The 24,000-nt window shown below is 42.9% G+C and overlaps 1 protein-coding gene across 1 annotated transcript; it reads left to right on the forward strand.

The window, feature by feature from the left end:
- Positions 1-3,666: 3,666 nt before the first annotated feature.
- LOC145477635 (uncharacterized) lies at positions 3,667-23,594 on the forward strand. Its single transcript, XM_081455557.1, is given in 3 exon segments — positions 3,667-3,874; positions 10,787-11,115; positions 11,117-23,594. Coding segments are annotated over 2 exon segments (8,883 nt in total). The 5' UTR covers positions 3,667-3,874; positions 10,787-10,821; the 3' UTR covers positions 19,706-23,594.
- The last annotated feature ends 406 nt before the right edge of the window (positions 23,595-24,000 follow it).

Consider the following 24,000-nt stretch of genomic DNA (forward strand, 5'->3'; position numbering starts at 1 on the left):
CTTTATGAAACTTTGAGTGTTTTCAAACCCACGTCACACAAAAAGTATTCACTACATCGGGCTCAAATTCTTTGGAACAGTTAATAGTGCTGTGACTTTTAATATTCAGAACTAATGTTTTTGTAGCTCCATCAGAAACTGTATCGCTTATGCTAATGAGGTCTATATTGTGAAGTATATATGAAATAATTCATATTTGAACTGCGGTAGTAGATGAAAGTGAAGTATGATCATCGCAGTAAATTTTCCAATTTAAGCAACTGCAAAGAAGAAGCCTGAAAAAAAAAAATCAGGGCTTCAACGGGATTCGAACCGGTGACCTCCGCGATACCGGTGCGATGCTCTACCAACTGAGCTATGAAGCCACACATTGGGAGCGAGGTCAATTAATTGAGTTCATGTCTTCCCGTGAGTGAAATGATGTGAAGTATATATGAAATAATTCATATTTGAACTGCGGTAGTAGATGAAAGTGAAGTATGATCATCGCAGTAAATTTTCCAATTCAAGCAACTGCAAAGAAGAAGCCTGAAAAAAAAAAAATCAGGGCTTCAACGGGATTCGAACCGGTGACCCCGCGATACCGGTGCGATGCTCTACCAACTGAGCTATGAAGCCACACATTGGGAGCGAGGTCAATTAATTGAGTTCATGTCTTCCCGTGAGTGAAATGATGTGAAGTATATATGAAATAATTCATATTTGAACTGCGGTAGTAGATGAAAGTGAAGTATGATCATCGCAGTAAATTTTCCAATTCAAGCAACTGCAAAGAAGAAGCCTGAAAAAAAAAAAATCAGGGCTTCAACGGGATTCGAACCGGTGACTCCGCGATACCGGTGCGATGCTCTACCAACTGAGCTATGAAGCCACACATTGGGAGCGAGGTCAATTAATTGAGTTCATGTCTTCCCGTGAGTGAAATGATGTGAAGTATATATGAAATAATTCATATTTGAACTGCGGTAGTAGATGAAAGTGAAGTATGATCATCGCAGTAAATTTTCCAATTTAAGCAACTGCAAAGAAGAAGCCTGAAAAAAATCAGGGCTTCAACGGGATTCGAACCCGTGACCTCCGCGATACCGGTATCGCGGAGGTCACGGGTTCGAATCCCGTTGAAGCCCTGATTTTTTTCAGGCTTCTTCTTTCCAGTTGCTTAAATTAGAAAATTTACTGCGATGATCATACTTCACTTTCGAGGTCTATATTGTAAACAAAGATTCTCCTATAAGCACACTTGAGGGATATTTCGAGAAATAAATTGCCCAAGACTTAATGATTTGATTTCAGTGGTTTTGTGAGAATCTTCGTCACCAGACGACGCAAGGCTAGCTTCGAGTTTTCCGGAGTGATCCCATAAAGGAGCCTGCAAAGATTACAGTCTAAGGAAGCTCTCGCCTCTCGTTGTTTGTAGTGGCAATTATCGTATCTTTATCTGTCCGGATTCTATTTTCCCTCTCTTTCATTCTCTTCTCCCTCGCTAATTCATTCCACTTCCATACTCACTGCATCGGCCACGGCCTCGTGGATTACCTTGTATTAAAACGTGAAATGTCTAATTCTGGTCGTGTTGTGTGCATGTGTTTCAAGTGACATTGCTGTAATAAGTGTATCGATCATTGCCAAATGATTGCTAGTCAAATCCATAGCACTTTAATTTCTCCAGTGTATGACACCCTTCTTCTCCGTCATCATCAATGTCGCCAAACCTCGCTGTTGTCATAAAGCTCTCTGGAACCTCTAATTTCATTGGATCTTGTTAACACGACGCTCTATTGTTTTGGGGTTAGGTTCCATTGTTACCGTTGTTTGTATATCATTTTCTCAACCAATCCTGTGAGAAGTTCCGAAGAATAACAAAACGCGCAAGAGTCTCGCACACTCGTCTGTCACAGCCTAGGCCGACACCCTAGTTCACTCGATAAAAAAAAAAAAGAAAAAAAATTGAGAAAACGTGCGAAATTTAACTGTTACTGTTTTTTTTTTTCTTTTTTTCTCGCACGGCATTGTTTTGATATGTCGCCTTTATTATTCGCACCAAATTTGAGCAGCTGGAGAAAGAAGGTTCCCGTTTTATTTTTTCAGTTTTATTCCTCAGTAGCACTGTTACAATGAATGCATTCGGCCCGGGTTGTTCGACAGGTGGATAACACTATGTCCACTGGATAAATCCCTATCCAGTGAATAGCATGGTTTTTAATCAACATTCAACCACTAGATAGTGATTTGTCCTTTGCACGGCGTCCTCCACCGTTCGAACTAGTGGGAATACCTGGGCCATGATTAATCGTGCCACGCACTTTCGAAAGTGAGAGTTGATATTTTTGTATCTAAAACAGAAAGATGCGCTTATGCGTATATTTTAATTAATCATTTCTTGTAATTCATTTGTTTAAATCTGCATTTGTTGCTCCAGTGCGTGACATATATTTGGCACTGGCTTTGAGAGGTAAGCTGTGTATCCTTGTAAGTCACGCAAATCTGCATAACACATCAGTAAACAGGTAGGAAGAAAACATACCAAACGCGCCCGCAGAATCGGCAAAGAAAAAACGAAAATTATATCTCGTATCCCGGCCCAGGGGAGGGGAGTGATTATTCCACAAAGTAATCGGTGCGGCCCCAAACCTTGAAGCCTGTTCACTGTTTCAGACCAAACTCTGCGATTTTCCATGCCTTGTTTCAGACCTGAGCGAAAAATCGATACCCCATTTCAGACCTCCAAAATTAGTACACGACTCATATGATAGCAGCTAACAAGAAATGGCTTCATTTGCCTAAACATTTGAGAAGGGCTACAAACGTGCCAATGTTAATGCAGAAAAAAAAATAGTTCCTTGTAAGCAAAATACCAAACACCAAGCCAGAATGAGAAAAATACCCTCAGTTTCAGACCAACATGGTCAAAATCTACACCGTTTTTGAGACGACCAAACCGCTCATAAACCATACGCGGCGCATACCTTACCTTACAAGGCCCATATAAGGGAGTATCCCCCGGTATCCTGCAACCTCGTTCCCAGGGCCTTTTCCCTGGCTAGGGGGTTAGGCCAAGCTTAGACCCCAGGCCAGGAAAATGGCCCTGGGAACGAGGTTGTGTATCCTGGAGGGACAAAGTATTCACAAGCAGGTTTTTGAAAACTTGCTGTTATCTGTCGAAAATTATACTGAAATCCAACTATAAACATGTACCTGCAGATGGCGTAATACGCGCGCAAAACAAGCGCGAGATACGCAAATGTTTTACTTACTGCGGAGATGACAGGAAAAAATGTAACGGGCACCGTAAAAGTTTTCAAAAAAGATCAAGAACTTTAAAAAAACGCGTGGTTACGCCTACATTTTGTGTTATGAAAAAGAAGTGGCAAGGCTATTTAATATTCAACACGTGATTAGTTTCTGGTTGTGAGCAAAAGGTATTTAGACTGTATTTTAACTGGCAGAGGAAGGCTTTCAGATACATTAAAAGCGCCGTTGCAACGAAAAGCCATTATTTTTCTATTCGACTCTATAACATTTACAGTTGGCTTTGGTCTTGAACAGTCTTGTTCTGTTTAAGCTGTGTATCGCGTGAGGCCTAGTGGCTTGTAAGTTACGCAAGCCTCTGCAGTTACATATCAAACCCTAAGAAATGTGTTGGAAATTTAAAACCAAGTATGAAAAATCACTCACCAGCAAGTTCTTCAGACCTTGGTTAACGGGTCAACGCACATCAATAATGATTTCAAAATAGACTCATCGTCATGTGATTAACATGAGCTGTGTGAGGTGATTAAGCTTTCACTTTCGAGTTCCTGATTTCCTTGCCGATTGCAGACGGATCTCTGTGGCGTTGTTACTTTGCTGAATTGCTCCTGAATCTTTCCAAACAGTGAGTATGGCGTACATTACTCTTCCCTGTTGCATGAATGTCAGACAAACTACACGGAATTTGTATGCAGCTCACAGTCAAACTCTTACTGACCTAGACGTGTGCACGAATAATTTATTTATTTCGTAGATGATCAGTAAATAGAGCGCCTGTACGCACACGGTTACCGTGAATATTTGAACCCAAAATGCAGTTCACTTATGACGGGGAAAGAGGGAGACAAGACTGGTTGAAGGAATGTGACTCGAAAATCAAATCCAGTGTTGTCAGAGGGTTTCTGATCCTGTTTTATTATTATTATTATTATTATTATTATTATTATTATTATTATTATTATTATTATTATTTTCTTTTTATTTATTTATTTATTTATTTTGTCCTTTTCAACGCAAGGAAAATCGATTAACGAAGTGGTCATAGTAGAATCGCGGTCAGCGTTCTCTTGCCGCTTGAAAGCTCGCCGGATTCCTTTTAAGTTAAACGAGCTTACCTTCAAAGTCGATAGAGGCAGCGATTCTAAAACATCTGGGACCAGACTACAGCGAATGAGAATGTGAAGAAGTGGAGAACTTCAGAGAAGTTTTAAATTTGTCATGCAGTAGTGAAAGCCTCACTCTAGTTGCATTTCGTAATAAGAGTGCCCTGCGAGACAGACATTCCTTTCTATTTCTGCTCTGTGAGATGCACGATATCAAGAGGTTACGGGCAGAGTTTCTCACCAGCAGAAAGAGAAGAGAATCTCTGTCTCGGAGAGTACAAGGAGAGAGAAACATAAACTAAACATAGAATGTTCTAGAATTTGAAATTTTGACTTCAGTTGACCTCAGTTCAACTATTGCTATATTTATACCTTCACACAGTACACGCTAGTTCTATGGTAGAGGTCCTGACACACGACATGTCATTATCTTTCTTATGTTCACAAACGATTAACACCGCCTTGGAAAGCCAGAAGTTCTAATTTCTCAAGCTCGGTTCATACGACGCATTTTTGCCGTTTCGACTGAATTCAGTGAAAGGAATTACTGTGGAAGTCAAAAAGCCGCGGACACTTTGATTTGATTTTGACATGTCCATTGTGTAGCCACCAGAACAGAAGCGAGATAAGACCGCCGCATAGAAAGCAAACAAATTAGAGGTGTCTCCATCAGTCACGAAACCACATTTCGATCGTTTTTCCGTCCGCAAAATGGCTGTTACCCTGTAGTTTTATAATTACTATTTAAACCTGTTCTAATTGTGCAAGCAAACTGGAAATTCGCGTGACTTTAAATGACGTGTGGCTCAAACCTGTACGCGCGGACTTGCAGCCTGAGGCTACAAAACCAGACAGCTCTTCTATATTCAACGTGGGTAGAATATACCTGAGAGTTACAATCTAACAGTCACGCCGTCATCTTAAATTTGTAACGACGTGGGTAGAATTTACCTACAAATGATCTAACAGTCACGCCGTCATATTACACCCGCTTTCAGCGTCACGTGCATAGGCAACATCGTTCGACCATCTTTCGATGTGCAAATCTCTCGACATGCCACGTTAACTGCTACTGATAAGCCCGTTTAACTGCGAAACTGGAAATTTTTCCGGTTATTGTGGAAGAAATGACAAATGAATAATAATTACTGACCGAAAATGGTTGAAGAAGATCGTGGACCTTCTATGTTTCCCGATTTAAGGTTACAGTATACCTTCAGATCGGCAATTTTCTTCAAATTTGGATTTTTGGTTCAAAGTAATGGTCGAAGAGTAATCTCTAATTTCTGAAAACAAAATTGAAAAAAACTCAATATTGGCGGAGAAATGGAGGTTTTACGTTACGGCCGGAAGTAAAAGTTCCCTCTTGATTGACAGCCCTATAACGTGTACGCAATCAACCGAGACTACTTTCGCGGGAATATATGGATACCACGAATTGGCTGGCTACTCAGATCCAAGCATTTTTCGTATTAGATGTAATTCTATTAAGTTATAAGTAAACATGGGCCACGGAAAACATTGTTTACCAGTTCGAAAAAGCGAAGAACGAATGAAAACACATCAATGAGTGAAGAAGCGAAAGTTGGCCTCGCGGATGAAGCTATAGCTATCGTATCAAACGGGCAAAAAGATCGAGTCAAGAGTAGAGAAAGATTCTGTAAAAATTTGGGAACTCGACAGCGATAACAGCGATGTTTACATTGACTCTTTTGTTGAGTCCGATACTGATGAATCGCCCAACTCATTGAGATCCATTGGAATATTATCCATGCACATTTGCCCCGCCGCGCTTTCTTTTGTTCAGTTTGTTCTCGTCGTCTAGCCACTCTAGCGTTCGTATCCTTTTTCGTCTTCCCCATTTTGCCAGACCAGCTTCAAGAAAAACCGAGCTACAGAAAAATTATCTCTCCGTCTTGAGCGCATTGCGAAACACAAGGGTTTTTTCGAGATTCACGCGTAAATTTCACCGCGAGTTAATGGTAGTAAATTTTCCAAGCGCTGATTGGCTCAGTGATCTGAGAACCCAGTTGAAGGCGTTTGTGGGCGGAGTTTGTTTGCGAAGCAAGAGATTTTTTTTAGCGCTGTTTTCTCGAATAAATTTTTTCGCTTGAAGCAGACACTTTAAAGAGTTACAACTCAAAGGGGATTTGTTTGATTGCCCTCAAATTTGGACAGTAGCTAGATTAACATATAAAAAACAAAAACGTGTCTGCGAATTGTTTATTTCGAAATATTTTTTCTCCGAGAGCAATTTTTGTACGATCACTTCACATTTTTTAAATCCTATTTTGAAAATGTTCTGTAACTTTTTACTGCAATTGAATGTGGAAAAACGCAGACACGCTTTTTTAGTGCTTTTTGTCCTGAAACCGAGGAAAAATAAATTGGCGAAAAATAAAATTCGCTTTGACTTGTAGCTTCCAAAAGGCGATTAGGACGCTCGCATTTAGTGGCCGTGAAAAAATCGGCACTTCAGTTTATTTCAAAATTTTTAGTATGGTTTGATAGCCAGCTCTATAAGCTTTAATTTGATATAGGGGTTTAGGTATCTACAGCTTAAACCGGACGCGCTACATCGCTTGGACGTGAGACACCCCTGAAGGTATACGGTAACCTTAAGGGATAAATCAAACTTTTTGAGCGTAGTCGATCAGCTCTCCCGATTGAATTGGGCCGCTACCGCTTTTGATATTCCAAAGATGTAAACATTCAAAACAGTGGATTTATCTCTCACAGAATGACTTCTTGATACTCCTAGCCTCATTCTGACGTCAAATTAAATCCATCTCTCATGACTAAAAGTCAAGGTCGATCGTAAAGAAGTCCGTTGTACATGCATATTTGACGTAGCTAGTAGGCTTGGTTAAATAGCATGTCGAAAGATGCCGCCTATGCACGTAACACTGAAAGCGGGTGTAACTTTGTTACAACGTGGATAGGATATACCTGAGAGTTACAAATTATTTAACAGTCACGTCATCATATACATCGTAAGTAGAATATACCTGAGAGTAGCAATCTAACAGTCACGTCATCATATTAACTTTGTAACAATCGCGGGTAGAATAAACCTGAGAGTAACAATCTAACGGTCACGCCGACATTGAGTTCCAAATTTCTTTGATGTGCCGCGCAAAAATTTTAGCGTCTGCGGCTCCTCACCGGGCTAGGTTATTAACTTTGGTGATGATATAGAAGCAGTACTCTCTTTGCGGTAACGTTTCGAACTAGGATGACTTTATGAATGTTAAACGGTGTCACATCTCCTTATGTGCTCTCTTACTGTTGTGTTTTGCATTATTTCTTAACGCCTCTTTATCATGTCATGTCATAGCTTGTTTATACGCCATATTAGCCTTGATATATAAAGAATGTAAGGTGTCCCCTTTTTTGATCTAACAACAAGCGTAAAGGCTTTAACACGGGATAATTTGATCGATCAGTACTAATGTATCAACTTTGAAAGGCTATCCGCGTGGAAATAAATCCAAACAGAACTGCTAACATTCAATTTTGTATTATAAACGATGTTAGTTGTATTTTCTTCAACAAAAACAAAACAGAATGTGGTTCGCGTTAATTAAAATTTGTATCGAGTAACATTATCACTGCTAACTACTGTTGTCACTTAAGTGACACAAAAATGGCTCAATCGGTTAGAATTTCAACTTTCAGCGTCCTCTTTTTCATTACGGAAAAGAAATACACTAAAAACGCTTTCCCTGGCTTCGTTTGTGTACCTTTTTTTTTCTATGTTGCTGTAGAAGTTTAGGCCGTGTTACTCACTAGTAAAGCGATTTCAGGGAGTTTTGGCTTCATTGTTTTCCAGTTCATGTTTTTAACGGGAAGACATACGTTTGCCAGCTATCAAACTTTTACTTGGGGTAAAATCTGGAGGCGATGGGAGTTTTTGTAACAAACTACTGGCTCTTCTAATGGCAAAGTCACTCTATATCCTCGATCCACGAGACGCTGGTCACATGGACACGAGGCAAAAACTCGAAACGCCTTTCCCGACTGGTTTAGTAACTGGTGCAATTTTTCTTTGTTTATTAAATCTTATATTCTCACGGCATACATGAGCAACGTTTTTTAGATAGTTTAAGAAGAAATAATATACCAATGCATGTCAAGCTCAAACTCACATTACCTAAATGTATTTCTCTTCCATACTGCGATGCTAGATATCCGTAATTTTATATCAGGCTTAATCGTAGTTGACTATGGCTTAATCAATGAAAAAAACCGCTTCACTACGTTATGGATGAAATGCTATGGGTACAATTCATATGAAGTAATTCTTTAAAGCCACCTTCACAGATAATTTAACAAATCGAATGTGGTTTAGCGTTGTCTGTACTCTTATCGACAACGATATGCGTCATCACAGTGGTCAAAATGCTGTAGATTCACAAGGCGCAGCCAAGTGAGTTCACAACAAATTTGACCACTGTGATGTGTTTTTACCACAATATCAGCGTCAAAGAAAATGTTTCTTTAGAGTGGGACCAAGAGCGTGACATATTGACCCGAGCAGCGTTGTCTGGACTCGTATCGACAGCGGCAAATTAGCCAATCAGATTACGAGATTAGTAGCAATTCTGGTAAAAATGGCCTTGGTCCCATCGACTGCTAGCAGTTTCAATTGTCATGCAGCCATCTTCTCGCCTGTGCACAGGCTCGGGCAGCTGGAAGTGCCGAGAAGAAACTGGCTGAGAGTGAATTGGCCGAGAAGAATGTGGTTCCATCCTCTTTCTTCCGGCTTTCTCTTCGCGCCATCCTCGACAAAAGAGCCTGTTCACAGACTAGCCCTTATCTCGCGCCTAACCCCCAAAGGGCCCAGCTTTCTTTTCTTGGGCCCCTTGGTGGTTAAGGACGTTCCCGCGAAAATTTTCCAGTAGATAGTTAGATAATCAGTTACTTGTGTCAGAAATGCAGAAAAAATTGGGGGGCAACAACTTCGTTTCAGAGATAAAGCGTGTGGAAAACTACCCTGATCTTTAAAAATTGGCGCACGTAATTCAGCGTGGTCTACAGGAATTTATAGTTAAAAATATCGAAGATGGGTCAAAGAAGGCCAACGATCTTAGTCATATTTTGTAGAAGTGGACTTGTTGCGTAAATAATTGCAAATTTTTCCAACGTTTTCACAAAACTTAACCCTTCAAGAGGCGTTTACGTAAGTATCTGTGCATGTTAGTATAATATTAGTACTGTCAGTAGTGTAAGTGTTCGTCCTGTAAATAAAATTGCATTAAAAAAGGGGCATTTAAAACCGCACAGACAAACGAAAAGCTAAAAAAGAACGGAATTTGATGGTGCATTTTGAAAAAAATTCAAACTTTTAATCAATAGATTTTCTTCATTTTTTCGCTAAACGTAGAAAATCGGTAGAAAAAATAATTCATCTAAAGAAAAATAGGGTCACCAAACGTCCAAGATCGTTAAATCCAGGCAAAGCTATAGCAATGGCCATCTGCCCGATCATTATTCATTTTATTACTTAGCGTGCGCTTGATGCATGACGTGACGTGTGAATTTGCGTGCGCAGTAAGGATGCGCAGAAACAATTAGCGCTAACGTCCTGAAGCGCGGGAAGACCGCTGACACTTCAGAGGATGATCATTCGCGTGAAGCTTCATATAAATATCACGTAAACTTGACTTCGACACTCAAACATCTGGAACGGACAGAACGGCTCTGTTTCTTAGAGAAGTCTTGGCGTCATGTCAGAAGTTTGATACACTCTTTTTTTAGTAAAAGAATATGTTTTATAAGAATATCGAGGCTCGAATTTGCGAAAGTTTAAAAATATTTGAAGATTAAACCCGAGGTTGAGAGTTTGAAAAGAAAATGTTTTGTGTCGAAAGATTGTAAATAAAATAAAATTCTTCTTTTCTCTAAGCAGCAAAACTAGCCAAAAAGCAACAAAAACAGCATTAACACATTTCTGCAAGACGTTATGTACGTGACATCAGGCTTAAATACCTGCAGGCAGACTCCAAAATTACTTAAACCACCTAATTTTGGGTAAAAAAAGAAAAAATCACAGAAGGAAGAACAGCCGGCAGGGCAAGCAATACAAAACCCGGCCCCCTCCTTAGCTCAAGGTCTGGATCCGCCACTGAAATACATTCGAAAACAGAAATGCCATACGCTATAATCTGAAAATATTTACTCTTTTCAGCCTAAAAACGGAAGAAAAATAAGGATATTCAGCCTTGCGGCCAGAAAAAAATAATCTTATACACAAAAAAACCGCGTATAGTCCATCGAAATTAACTTGCTATCCTAATTGCTGTAATGTATTTCAATTTAACGGAGGAAAAGTAAAATCAGGAAAGCAAAAAAAGCAAATGAAACCTTCAGCTAGCAACCGAGCTCAACAGGGCTCTAATTGGTTAATAATAAAGTTTTATTTCTTACAAAAGGGCTGAAGACAAACAAAAGGTGACGCAAGCAGAAAATGGCCGCTGTTGCAATAGAATTCACAGAAGAGCAATTGAACTACTACAGGATCTGTTACGTTGTCACTGATATAATAACTGAGGGTCTCCGATCAATTTTCAAGCAAGAATGGGACAATCGCTACAAGACAACGTTAGGAGAATGGAAAGATGAGCCTGGGAATGGATTGGACTTCAAAAACGGGGAGTGTCCCCGAAACCAGAAAAGAAATGCCAAATTCCTAGCTACCATGATTAACGGAAACAGAGCAGAATGGGATTGCACCATGCTTTTTTACGCCATTCTTTATTCATTACTTTACTCTTTACTCTATCAATCCAGTGGTCAAATCAAATATTGATGATCTCAGAAAGTTTCGGAATGCTGACTTTGCGCACATGCCAAAAGGTCACCTCGCGTTTCCGGAGTTTCAGATCGCCATTGCTAAAGTTCATGCAGCATTTCAAGGGCTCGGTCTCTCTACCTGGCAAATTCAAGACATCCAAAATTAGAAAACGTTTCCAACAGAGGAGTTAAGAGGGGTCTTGGAAAAGGTTGATGACCTGAGACAGGAACTTCAAGAAAAGGAGAAGAAGCTTCAAGAAGAACGACAGGTCCTTGAGGATCAGTTACACAACGAAATTTCCTCCTTTTGTATTCTCCCTCCCAAACCTTCACACGACGTCGCATCTCGCGATTTTGAGGTGGCTGAAATAACTCAACAGCTCAAGCACCTCAAAAGCACTAACGAAAGCAAATTAAGTTTTCTGTACATCTCAGGGAATCCTGGAAGTGGAAAATCTCAGCTGGCCGGCCTTGTAGCAGAGCGGTTCTTCAAAGAAGGTAAAGAAATTCCTTGCGCTACTTCATTTGTAATGACACTGAATGCTGAAAGCCAAGATACACTTCTGGAATCGTACGTGTCTTTCGCCCGGCGCCTTAAATGCCCAGAATTTGTGGTTACAAATACCCTTAACTGCAAGGACTTGACGACGGGAAAGAAGATCACTAATCTGAAGACGTTAATTAGCACAAAAATCGAGCTTTATACCTCGTGGCTACTGGTGGTGGACAACGTTACTAGCATATCACGTGTGCATGTTCATTTACCGGAGTCTGGAAATGAGCAGTGGGCAAATGGTCAGTTATTAATCACAACACAGGACACCCCGTCCATCCCTATGCCAAGTTCTTTCATTAAACACATCTCAGTCAGTAAAGGTATGAAGCCTCACGATGCCAGTTGTTTGTTGGCAGAGCTTTCATGTATGGATGACAGCGAGATGGAAAAAGAAGTTGCGCAGGCACTGGACAACCAGCCTCTTGCCTTGGCAAGCGCCGCCACCTATGTCAGACAGGTGCGTCAAAACAAGGCAACGTCACATTTTGGTTGGAGCGACTACCTAGAGAAGCTTAGCAAGGGCCAACGAGGTAGCACTGAGACAATCCTTGCTGAAACTAATCCAAGCTACCAAGAATCCATGACCACAGCAACAACACTGGCTGTTGAAAAGGCAATGACGTGCGACAAAATCATACATCACACGTTCAGTCTCCTCTCTGTGTGCGCGCCACATCCTGTAAGTCAAGACATCGTGATCAATTATATTCTCAACGTAGATGAAGAAATTAAAGATAAAGAGATGATTGCTATGAGAATCCAAAGATGTTCACTGATATTAAATGGTGAAGACGAGAGTGGTGCTTACATTTGGGTACATCAGGTTGTTTATGATGTCATTAACTCTTTGACTAGCGATTTTCCGGAGATCCAACAACTTCAAACTGTAGACGCAACCGTTAGATCATTCATTCAGTTCGTGGAAAGCAACGTATCAGTGAATTGGGACGACAAAGAATCTATTGTTTACAGCAAGCCCGTCATACCTCATTTAAAAACCTTGTTTATAAATACTGAAAATTTGTTTTATAAACGATACACTTCTCAAGAAACCCAACGCAGTATAATAAATGTTCAGCATTATCCATCTTCCTTTCAAAAACTTGGCAAAATTTGTCAAATGCACTGTTATTTCGACGTAGCAATGAAGTACTTCAACCAAGCATTAGAATTCCTTCAGCGTAGTGAAGAATATATCGACGAAGAGGAAGCACAATGTCACCTTTCCCTGGGTAGTGTACACCACGACCTGGGTGACCTGGAGCAGGCCAAAGAGTACTATGAACGTGCACTTGCCATTTGTCTCAAAAAACTCGGCCTTGACCATCTTCATGTGGCAACGTATCATAATAACCTTGGTAGTGTTCACCGCCACCTGGGTGACCTGGAGCAGGCCAAAAAGTATCGTGAACGTGCACTAACCATTCTTCTGAAAAAGCTCGGCCCTCACCATCCTGACGTGGCAAGGTGTTACGATAGCCTTGGTTCCGTTTACCGCGACCTGCGCGACCTGGAGCAGGCTAAAGAGTATCATCATCGTGCACTTACCATTTGTCTGAAAAAGCTCGGCCCTGACCACTGTGACGTGGCAAGTTGTTACAAAAACCTTGGTAGTGTTCACCACCAACTGGGTGAGCTGGAGCAGGCCAAAGAGTATCATGAACGTGCTCTTACCATTCGTCTGAAAAAACACGGCACTGACCATCGCGATGTGGCAAGTTGTTACAAAAACCTTGGTACTGTTCACCGCGCCCTGGGTGAGCTGGAAGAGGCCAAAGAGTATCATCAACGTGCATTTACCATTTATTTGAAAAAACTCGGCACCGACCATCTTGATGTGGCAATATGTCACAATAACCTTGGTACTGTTCACTTAGACCTGGGTGAGCTGGAGCAGGCCAAAGAGTATCATAAACGTGCACTGACCATTCGTCTAAAAAAGCTCGGCCCTAACCATCCTGACGTGGCAAGGTGTTACGATAACCTTGGTTCCGTTCACCGCGACCTAGGCGACCTGGAGCAGGCCAAAGAGCATCATCATCGTGCACTTACCATTTGTCTGAAAAAACTCGGCCCTGACCATCAAGATGTGGCTACGTGTCACAATAACCTTGGTAGTGTTCACCGCCACCTAGGTGACCTGGAGCAGGCCAAAGAGCATCGTGAACGAGCACTTACCATTCTTCTGAAAAAACTCGGTCCTGACCATCTCGATGTGGCAACGTGTTACAATAACCTTGGCTACGTTCACTGCGACCTGGGCGACCTGGAGCAGGCCAAAGAGTATCATCATCGTGCGCTTACCATTTGTCTGGAAAAACTCGGCCCTGACCATCTTGATGTGGCAACGTGTCACAATAACCTTGGTAGTGTTCACCGCCACCTGGGTGACCTGGAGCAGGCCAAAAAGCATCGTGAACGAGCACTTACCATTCTTCTGAAAAAGCTCGGTCCTGACCATCTTGATGTGGCAACGTGTCACAATAACCTTGGTTTCGTTCACCGCGACCTGGGCGACCTGGAGCAGGCCAAAGAGTATCATAAACGTGCACTAACCATTCATCTAAAAAAGCTCGGCCCTGACCATCCTGACGTGGCAAGGTGTTACGATAGCCTTCGTTCCGTTTACCGCGACCTGGGCGACCTGGAGCAGGCCAAAGAGTATCATCATCGTGCACTTACCATTTTTCTGAAAAAACTCGGCCCTGACCATCAAGATGTGGCTACGTGTCACAATAACCTTGGTGGTGTTCACCGCCACCTAGGTGACCTGGAGCAGGCCAAAGAGCATCGTAAACGAGCACTTACCATTCTTCTGAAAAAACTCGGCCCTGACCATCTTGATGTGGCAACGTGTTACAATAACCTTGGCTACGTTTACCGCGATCTGGGCGACCTGGAGCAGGCCAAAGAGTATCATCATCGTGCACTTACCATTTGTCTGGAAAAACTCGGTCCTGACCATCTTGATGTGGCAACGTGTCACAATAACCTTGGTAGTGTTCACCGCCACCTGGGTGACCTGGAGCAGGCCAAAGAGCATCGTGAACGAGCACTTACCATTCTTCTGAAAAAGCTCGGTCCTGACCATCTTGATGTGGCAACGTGTCACAATAACCTTGGTTTCGTTCACCGCGACCTGGGCGACCTAGAGCAGGCCAAAGAGTATCATAAACGTGCACTAACCATTCATCTAGAAAAGCTCGGCCCTGCCCATCCTGACGTGGCAAGGTGTTATGATAGCCTTGGTTCCGTTTACCGCGACCTGGGCGACCTGGAGCAGGCCAAAGAGTATCATCATCGTGCACTTACCATTTTTCTGAAAAAACTCGGCCCTGACCATCAAGATGTGGCTACGTTTCACAATAACCTTGGTGGTGTTCACCGCCACCTGGGTGACCTGGAGCAGGCCAAAGAGCATCGTGAACGAGCACTTACCATTCTTCTGAAAAAACTCGGTCCTGACCATCTCGATGTGGCAACGTGTTACAATAACCTTGGTTACGTTCACCGCGACCTGGGCGACCTGGAGCAGGCCAAAGAGTATCATCATCGTGCACTTACCATTTTTCTGAAAAAACTCGGCCCTGACCATCTTGATGTGGCAACGTGTCACAATAACCTTGGTAGTGTTCACCGCCACCTGGGTGACCTGGAGCAGGCCAAAGAGCATCGTGAACGAGCACTTACCATTCTTCTGAAAAAGCTCGGTCCTGACCATCTTGATGTGGCAACGTGTCACAATAACCTTGGTAGTGTTCACCGCCACCTGGGTGACCTGGAGCAGGCCAAAGAGCATCGTGAACGAGCACTTACCATTCTTCTGAAAAAGCTCGGTCCTGACCATCTTGATGTGGCAACGTGTCACAATAACCTTGGTTTCGTTCACTGCGACCTGGGCGACCTGGAGCAGGCCAAAGAGTATCATAAACGTGCACTAACCATTCATCTAAAAAAGCTCGGCCCTGACCATCCTGACGTGGCAAGGTGTTGCGATAGCCTTGGTTCCGTTTACCGCGACCTGGGCGACCTGGAGCAGGCCAAAGAGTATCATCATCGTGCACTTACCATTTTTCTGAAAAAACTCGGCCCTGACCATCAAGATGTGGCTACGTGTCACAATAACCTTGGTAGTGTTCACCGCCACCTGGGTGACCTGGAGCAGGCCAAAGAGCATCGTGAACGAGCACTTACCATTCTTCTGAAAAAGCTCGGTCCTGACCATCTTGATGTGGCAACGTGTTACAATAACCTTGGTTACGTTCACCGCGACCTGGGCGACCTGGAGCAGGCCAAAGAGTATCATCATCGTGCACTTACCATTTGTCTGGAAAAACTCGGCCCTGACCATCTTGATGTGGCAACGTGTCACAATAACCTTGGTAGTGTTCACCGCCACCTGGGTGACCTGGAGCAGGCCAAAGAGCATCGTGAACGAGCACTTACCATTCTTCTGAAAAAGCTCGGTCCTGACCATCTTGATGTGGCAACGTGTCACAATAACCTTGGTTTCGTTCACCGCGACCTGGGCGACCTGGAGCAGGCCAAAGAGTATCATAAACGTGCACTAACCATTCATCTAAAAAAGCTCGGCCCTGACCATCCTGACGTGGCAAGGTGTTACGATAGCCTTGGTTCCGTTTACCGCGATCTGGGCGACCTGGAGCAGGCTAAAGAGTATCATCATCGTGCACTTACCATTTGTCTGAAAAAGCTCGGCCCTGACCACTGCGACGTGGCAAGTTGTTACAAAAACCTTGGTAGTGTTCACCACCAACTGGGTGAGCTGGAGCAGGCCAAAGAGTATCATGAACGTGCTCTTACCATTCGTCTGAAAAAACACGGCACTGACCATCGCGATGTGGCAAGTTGTTACAAAAACCTTGGTACTGTTCACCGCGCCCTGGGTGAGCTGGAAGAGGCCAAGGAGTATCATCAACGTGCATTTACCATTTATTTGAAAAAACTCGGCACCGACCATCTTGATGTGGCAATATGTCACAATAACCTTGGTACTGTTCACTTAGACCTGGGTGAGCTGGAGAAGGCCAAAGAGTATCATAAACGTCCACTGACCATTCATCTAAAAAAGCTCGGCCCTGACCATCCTGACGTGGCAAGGTGTTTCGATAACCTTAGTTCCGTTCACCGCGACCTGGGCGAACTGGAGCAGGCCAAAGAGTATCATCATCGTGCACTTACCATTTGTCTGAAAAAACTCGGCCCTGACCATCAAGATGTGGCAACGTGTCACAATAACCTTGGTAGTGTTCACCGCCACCTAGGTTACCTGGAGCAGGCCAAAGAGCATCGTGAACGAGCACTTACCATTCTTCTGAAAAAACTCGGTCCTGACCATCTCGATGTGGCAACGTGTTACAATAACCTTAGCTACGTTCACTGCGACCTGGGCGACCTGGAGCAGGCCAAAGAGTATCATCATCGTGCACTTACCATTTGTCTGGAAAAACTCGGCCCTGACCATCTTGATGTGGCAAGTTGTTACAAAAACCTTGGTACTGTTCACCGCGCCCTGGGTGAGCTGGAAGAGGCCAAAGAGTATCATCAACGTGCATTTACCATTTATTTGAAAAAACTCGGCACCGACCATCTTGATGTGGCAATATGTCACAATAACCTTGGTACTGTTCACTTAGACCTGGGTGAGCTGGAGAAGGCCAAAGAGTATCATAAACGTGCACTGACCATTCGTTTAAAAAAGCTCAGCCCTGACCATCCTGACGTGGCAAGGTGTTACGATAACCTTGGTTCCGTTCACCGCGACCTAGGCGAACTGGAGCAGGCCAAAGAGTATCATCATCGTGCACTTACCATTTGTCTGGAAAAACTCGGCCCTGACCATCTTGATGTGGCAACGTGTCACAATAACCTTGGTAGTGTTCACCGCCACCTGGGTGACCTGGAGCAGGCCAAAGAGCATCGTAAACGAGCACTTACCATTCTTTTGAAAAAACTCGGTCCTGACCATCTCGATGTGGCAACGTGTTACAATAACCTTGGCTACGTTCACTGCGACCTGGGCGACCTGGAGCAGGCCAAAGAGTATCATCATCGTGCACTTACCATTTGTCTGGAAAAACTCGGCCCTGACCATCTTGATGTGGCAAGTTGTTACAAAAACCTTGGTACTGTTCACCGCGCCCTGGGTGAGCTGGAAGAGGCCAAAGAGTATCATCAACGTGCATTTACCATTTATTTGAAAAAACTCGGCACCGACCATCTTGACGTGGCAATATGTCACAATAACCTTGGTACTGTTCACTTAGACCTGGGTGAGCTGGAGAAGGCCAAAGAGTATCATAAACGTGCACTGACCATTCATCTAAAAAAGCTCGGCCCTGACCATCCTGACGTGGCAAGGTGTTACGATAACCTTGGTTCCGTTCACCGCGACCTGGGCGACCTGGAGCAGGCCAAAGAGTATCATCATCGTGCACTTACCATTTGTCTGGAAAAACTCGGCCCTGACCATCTTGATGTGGCAAGTTGTTACAAAAACCTTGGTACTGTTCACCGCGCCCTGGGTGAGCTGGAAGAGGCCAAAGAGTATCATCAACGTGCATTTACCATTTATTTGAAAAAACTCGGCACCGACCATCTTGACGTGGCAATATGTCACAATAACCTTGGTACTGTTCACTTAGACCTGGGTGAGCTGGAGAAGGCCAAAGAGTATCATAAACGTGCACTGACCATTCATCTAAAAAAGCTCGGCCCTGACCATCCTGACGTGGCAAGGTGTTACGATAACCTTGGTTCCGTTCACCGCGACCTGGGCGACCTGGAGCAGGCCAAAGAGTATCATCATCGTGCACTTACCATTTGTCTGAAAAAACTCGGCCCTGAACATCGATATGTGGCAACGTGTCACAATAACCTTGGAAGTGTTCACCGCCACCTAGGTGACCTGGAGCAGGCCAAAGAGCATCGTGAACGAGCACTTACCATTCTTCTGAAAAAACTCGGTCCTGACCATCTTGATGTGGCAACGTGTTACAATAGCCTTGGCTACGTTTACCGCGATCTGGGCGACCTGGAGCAGGCCAAAGAGTATCATCATCGTGCACTTACCATTTGTCTGGAAAAACTCGGCCCTGACCATCTTGATGTGGCAACGTGTCACAATAACCTTGGTAGTGTTCACCGCCACCTGGGTGACCTGGAGCAGGCCAAAGAGCATCGTGAACGAGCACTTACCGTTCTTCTGAAAAAACTCGGTCCTGACCATCTTGATGTGGCAACGTGTCACAATAACCTTGGTGCTGTTCATCAAGACATGGGTGACCTGGAACAGGCCAAAGAGTGTTATGAACTAGCACTTACCATTTGTCTGAAACATTGCGGCCCTAACCATCGTGATGTGGCAGCGTATCACAATAACCTTGGTAGTGTTCACCGCCACCTGGGTGACCTGGAGCAGGCCAAAGAGCATCGTGAACGAGCACTTACCATTCTTCTGAAAAAGCTCGGTCCTGACCATCTTGATGTGGCAACGTGTCACAATAACCTTGGTTTCGTTCACCGCGACCTGGGCGACCTGGAGCAGGCCAAAGAGTATCATAAACGTGCACTGACCATTCGTCTAAAAAAGCTCGGCCCTGACCATCCTGACGTGGCAAGGTGTTACGATAGCCTTGGTTCCGTTCACCGCGACCTGGGCGACCTGGAGCGGGCCAAAGAGTATCATCATCGTGCACTTACCATTTGTCTGAAAAAGCTCGGCCCTGACCATTGTGATGTGGCAAGTTGTTACAATAAGCTTGGTACTGTTCACCGCCACCTGGGTGAGCTGAAGCAGGCCAAAGAGTGTCATGAACGTGCACTTACCATTCGTCTGAAAAGGCTCGGCCCTGAACATCGTGATGTGGCAAGTTGTTACAAAAACCTTGGTACTGTTCACCGCCACCTGGGTGACCTGGAGCAGGCCAAAGAGTATCATCAACTTGCACTTAACATTTATCTGAAAAAATCTCGGCCCTGACCATCTTGATGTGGTAAGGTATTACAAAAACCTTGGTAGTGTACACCGCCACCTGGGTGAGCTGGAGCAGGCCAAAGAGTACGTGTGCTTACTATTCGTCTGAAAAAGCTCGACCCTGACCATCTTGATGTGGCAAGGTGTTACAGTAACCTTAGTACCGTTCACCACGACCAGGGTGACCTGGAGCAGGCCAAAGGGTATATTGAGCGTGCACTGACGATTTGTCTGAAAAAGCTTGACCCTGACCATCTTGATGCTTGATTGTTACGTGTTACAATAACCTTGTACTGTTCACCAAGATCTGGGTGAGCTGGAGCAGGCCAAAGAGTATCATGATTGTGCACTTAGCATTCGTCTGAAAAATGTCGACCCTGACCATCTCGATGTGGTAGCTTTTCAGCATAAGTTAATTTGGCTTCAACAGATGATGGAGAGTATTTCCCGAAAGAAGCATGGTTATTATACTTGTAATGTATGTTGCCCAATTTTTTGAATACACTGGATCTTGCTAGGTTACATCCTCGGGGACCCAGGAGCTACTAGCCTGGACGAAACGATATTTTCGGGCGAAAGTTTACTTCAAGAGCTGAAGAGCCCCTAGGAACTTATTCTTACCGAACCAGTTCCAGAAGAGGTCGAATTCCGTCCCTCTGATTGGCAAGAAAAATATTTTTCTGGCCAATCATCGAGGAGATCCAGCCGGGTAACTCTGTCGCCTTCTTACACGAAGTGGTTTTCTTCATTGATCGACCTGCTTGGCCCGTACAGCGGGAAGATTCTCGTGGAGAGTTTCAGAAAAATGATTCATCGAAGCCGAGGAAATCGTAAGCCGTAACATGGGGACTGGGAAGTAGTACTCTTCCATTAATTTTCTCGGCGGATTTATCGAAGGTATATCGTAAATTTTTAAAGCTAATGTAAGCGATTTCTACACTGTTGTTTTTGTTTGCGGGGAAAGCTAGCCGTGTGCACAAGCTTTCTTATTATTTCTCCTCGACCGTTAAACAACTTCTGAAACTTTGCACGATGTGCAAATCGCCGTTGCACGGGCCACGCAACTATGTCGACCGAACGTGGGAACGATCGGCTAATTACTGCTTTTTACAGTGCACGCACCTTCTTGCTATCGTGCCAAACCAAAATGCAACTTTAGTTCGTCTTCTGTACGATGGATTCACAGTGTAAGGTCGATTGTTGCAGATTGCGTGGGTTTGTTTTTTATGATAAACGAAGGAAACGAAATATTGTTGGGGAATTGAAAATTCCCGTAATGATGATTACCTGCATTTCATTCTGAACGACAACAGCGATAGATCATAGCTAGGGACTATAGCTAGGGATAGATCATAGCTAGAAATTATAGAGTTGTTGGGGAATTTACGCCTAACTCTGTTGACAGCCATATTGCTAATGGATTTTAGGTTTGATTATTGAGTTTTTTTCCTACAAACTATGTTTCTTAACGTATCTTACGTTTTACTCCCCCTTAAGGTGGCTGGGAATGGTTTCCAGCACTCTTTCAACAGCTTATTTTAACGGATCAATTTTACAACTTCTTTTCAAGAAATGCTACAATATTGGTATCACTCAAACCTATTGAACCAGTAATGGTTATCACGATGGCATGTGAGGTTACCATAGCAATATTATAACCCTTTAGAAACACCCTTAATGTTGTAAACACTTAACGCTTAGATTAAGAGTGTTTCATGTAAGTTGTTGCTATGGTAACCTGTTTATATGAAAAGCATAACTGAATGACCACAACTTGTTTACCAAGGTTGGGCATTGGTGTGACATTAGGGAGCTTAAGCAAACCACGACGACGACGGCAACGAGAACGTCACTAAACAAAAGGTTTAATGAGCAAAACAATAGCTGTGCGCGTGCGTTATAAATGTTTGTACATTTCTTTCCCGTCCTCTGCAAAACAACGACGTGAAATGACCAAGTTCTGGGTCGTCTACGGAACGTGAACGACGACGGCTAGTTTTTTTGTATTCCCATTTGTAATTGAATGCCGTCGTTGCATATTTAGCTTAAGCACGTTTTAAGAGCAATTGGCGTACCGAACAGATCTAGACAACGCGAACTTAGCTTGTAAAATACAAAAACATTTTTTACTAGGTGTCGTCCTCGGCGTCGTCGTCGTCGTTGCTTAAGCTCCCTATTATTGTTGTAGGACCATATCAAGTTTAACCATTTGTCGACCTTTGTTATGTTTCAGTTCTTCCAGATAGTATGATAACATTCGACGAAGTGTCTCTAACAAAACAAAAGAGTAAAGTAGTTAAATATTCATATAATTCTGGGTATATTTCGAGTGTGATGCGACCGGCATATAAACCATATCTTAAATCCATAGCAAATTGTTAAAAGGTGCAATAGCAATGTCTATAGTATTATTGGTATATATCGTTTCAAACCTGACTGAAAAATCAACATCAATTATATTGAAAGAGAGAATGAGTGTCACATGTTACGTTTTTGTAGAACATGCAAGTCCAGTTTAGTTATGTTGTTAAATAATAATTATAACAAATATCTGTAGTGTTGTTGGTATATATCGTGAAACCTGACTGAAAAATCAGCACCAATTATTTTGAAACAAAGGGTGAGTGTTACATGTTAAGCTTTTGCGAAACATTCAAGTCTAAGTTAGTCAGATTTGTTAAATAAAAGTTATAATAAATTTCGTATAAAGACTTTTTGCTTTGCACGATTTAATTTGTAACTAAACGGGGTTTTAAGCGCTATTAAACGAGTGCTAATAGATTTTCCTTCCAGCTGGCTAGAGCAGTCTCCAGATTGATCGACGAAAAGAGAACAATTTTCAATTGAGAAAAAGGAAGCAAAGGAATGGCAAAGATGTCTCGGGGCCATGCCTTTAACGTAAAATTTCAAAATCTCGTTAGTCTTGTTAGTTTATGTGAAACATGTCCCCCAGATGCCCCTTCTTACTTCTGCTGAGCCCAGGGCAAGGTATATCATTCCTTTTCCTCTTGGACGGTTTGAGGCATCGTATTCCAAAGCGACGTTTTTCACATGGATGAACAAAATGTTTCGACACGGACGCTTAAAGCAGATTGCGTCAATATGTCGTGAGTTGTAGGACTGGAAAAGTCTGTTCGATGACACTGATCAGTTAATCCCCGGAAGTAATATTGCTTCTGATGGTGTATAAACTACTGCAAACTTTCTTATTTTTAACGTCCTTTTGTTCATGAAATCCCTGCAGGCTCTTATTCCTCCTGACAGCAATTCTATCTTTGGTTTTAGGAAAAGGGCTACAAGACAACAACACTAACAACATGTGAAGAACTCTGTGTCTGCTTGATAAATTGAGCCTGTAAGTTACTGTAATCCTTTGTCGATCGCCTGCGAAATACCCCTGACAAACAAGACTGATTTTAAGTTGATCAATTTATGAGAAAATTGATGTTGATGCCTGCAAATTTTGGACTGAAAGGTTAACGGCAGAAAATTTCCTAAACTGTGTTAACCATATATTCTGTATAAGTAATGGCAACCTGTTCCTTCACTCAATCAGCCAGCATGTTAGAAATATTTTGACCGTAATTATCCGGTTGTCAGTGGCATCGAAACCTCATCTTCTCTTGAATTGCGTGACGGTTATTTTTACTTCATGGTATGAAGCAAATTAAATCACGCAAGCGTTTGTCCCGCAGGCCATTCTGGCAATTTTGTTTTAAGGAAACCAATGGCAAGAAAAAGTCACCCGAAACTTTCAAAAACACACACAATGTTTAAATCTACAATTATTGCCCGGGAATTATTGCTCCGGTGCGTGACATATATTTGGCACTGGCTTTGAGAGGTAGCTGTGTAATCACATGAAACCTTGTAAGTCACGCAAATCTGTATAACACAACAGTAACACTTTAAAAAATATATATACATATATATATATATTGCTTTCTGTTCCACTCGAGTCACATGCTTTAGGAGGAGGAAAATACAGATTGCTTTCCGTTCCAATGACGTAACACGCTTTACAACAAGGGAAATATAAATTGCTCTCATATCCTCTTGGGTAACACGCTTTAGATCGAGGGAAATATAAATTAGTTTCCCTTTCTCTTGGGTAACACGTTTAAGAACAAGGGAAATATACATTACTTCCCTTCCTCTCAGATAACACGCTTTAAAATGAGGGAAATATACACTGCTTCTCCTTCTTTTTAGGTACCGTAACACGCTTTAGAACGGGCAAAATATATATTAAGGATAATTGAGTACTGAAATGCTCAGTCCTGGTCGCTTCATGCTACAGA

The sequence above is a fragment of the Orbicella franksi genome, unplaced genomic scaffold (assembly GCF_964199315.1).
Source record: "Orbicella franksi unplaced genomic scaffold, jaOrbFran1.1 SCAFFOLD_420, whole genome shotgun sequence".
In the NCBI taxonomy this organism is placed as follows: Eukaryota; Metazoa; Cnidaria; class Anthozoa; order Scleractinia; family Merulinidae; genus Orbicella; species Orbicella franksi.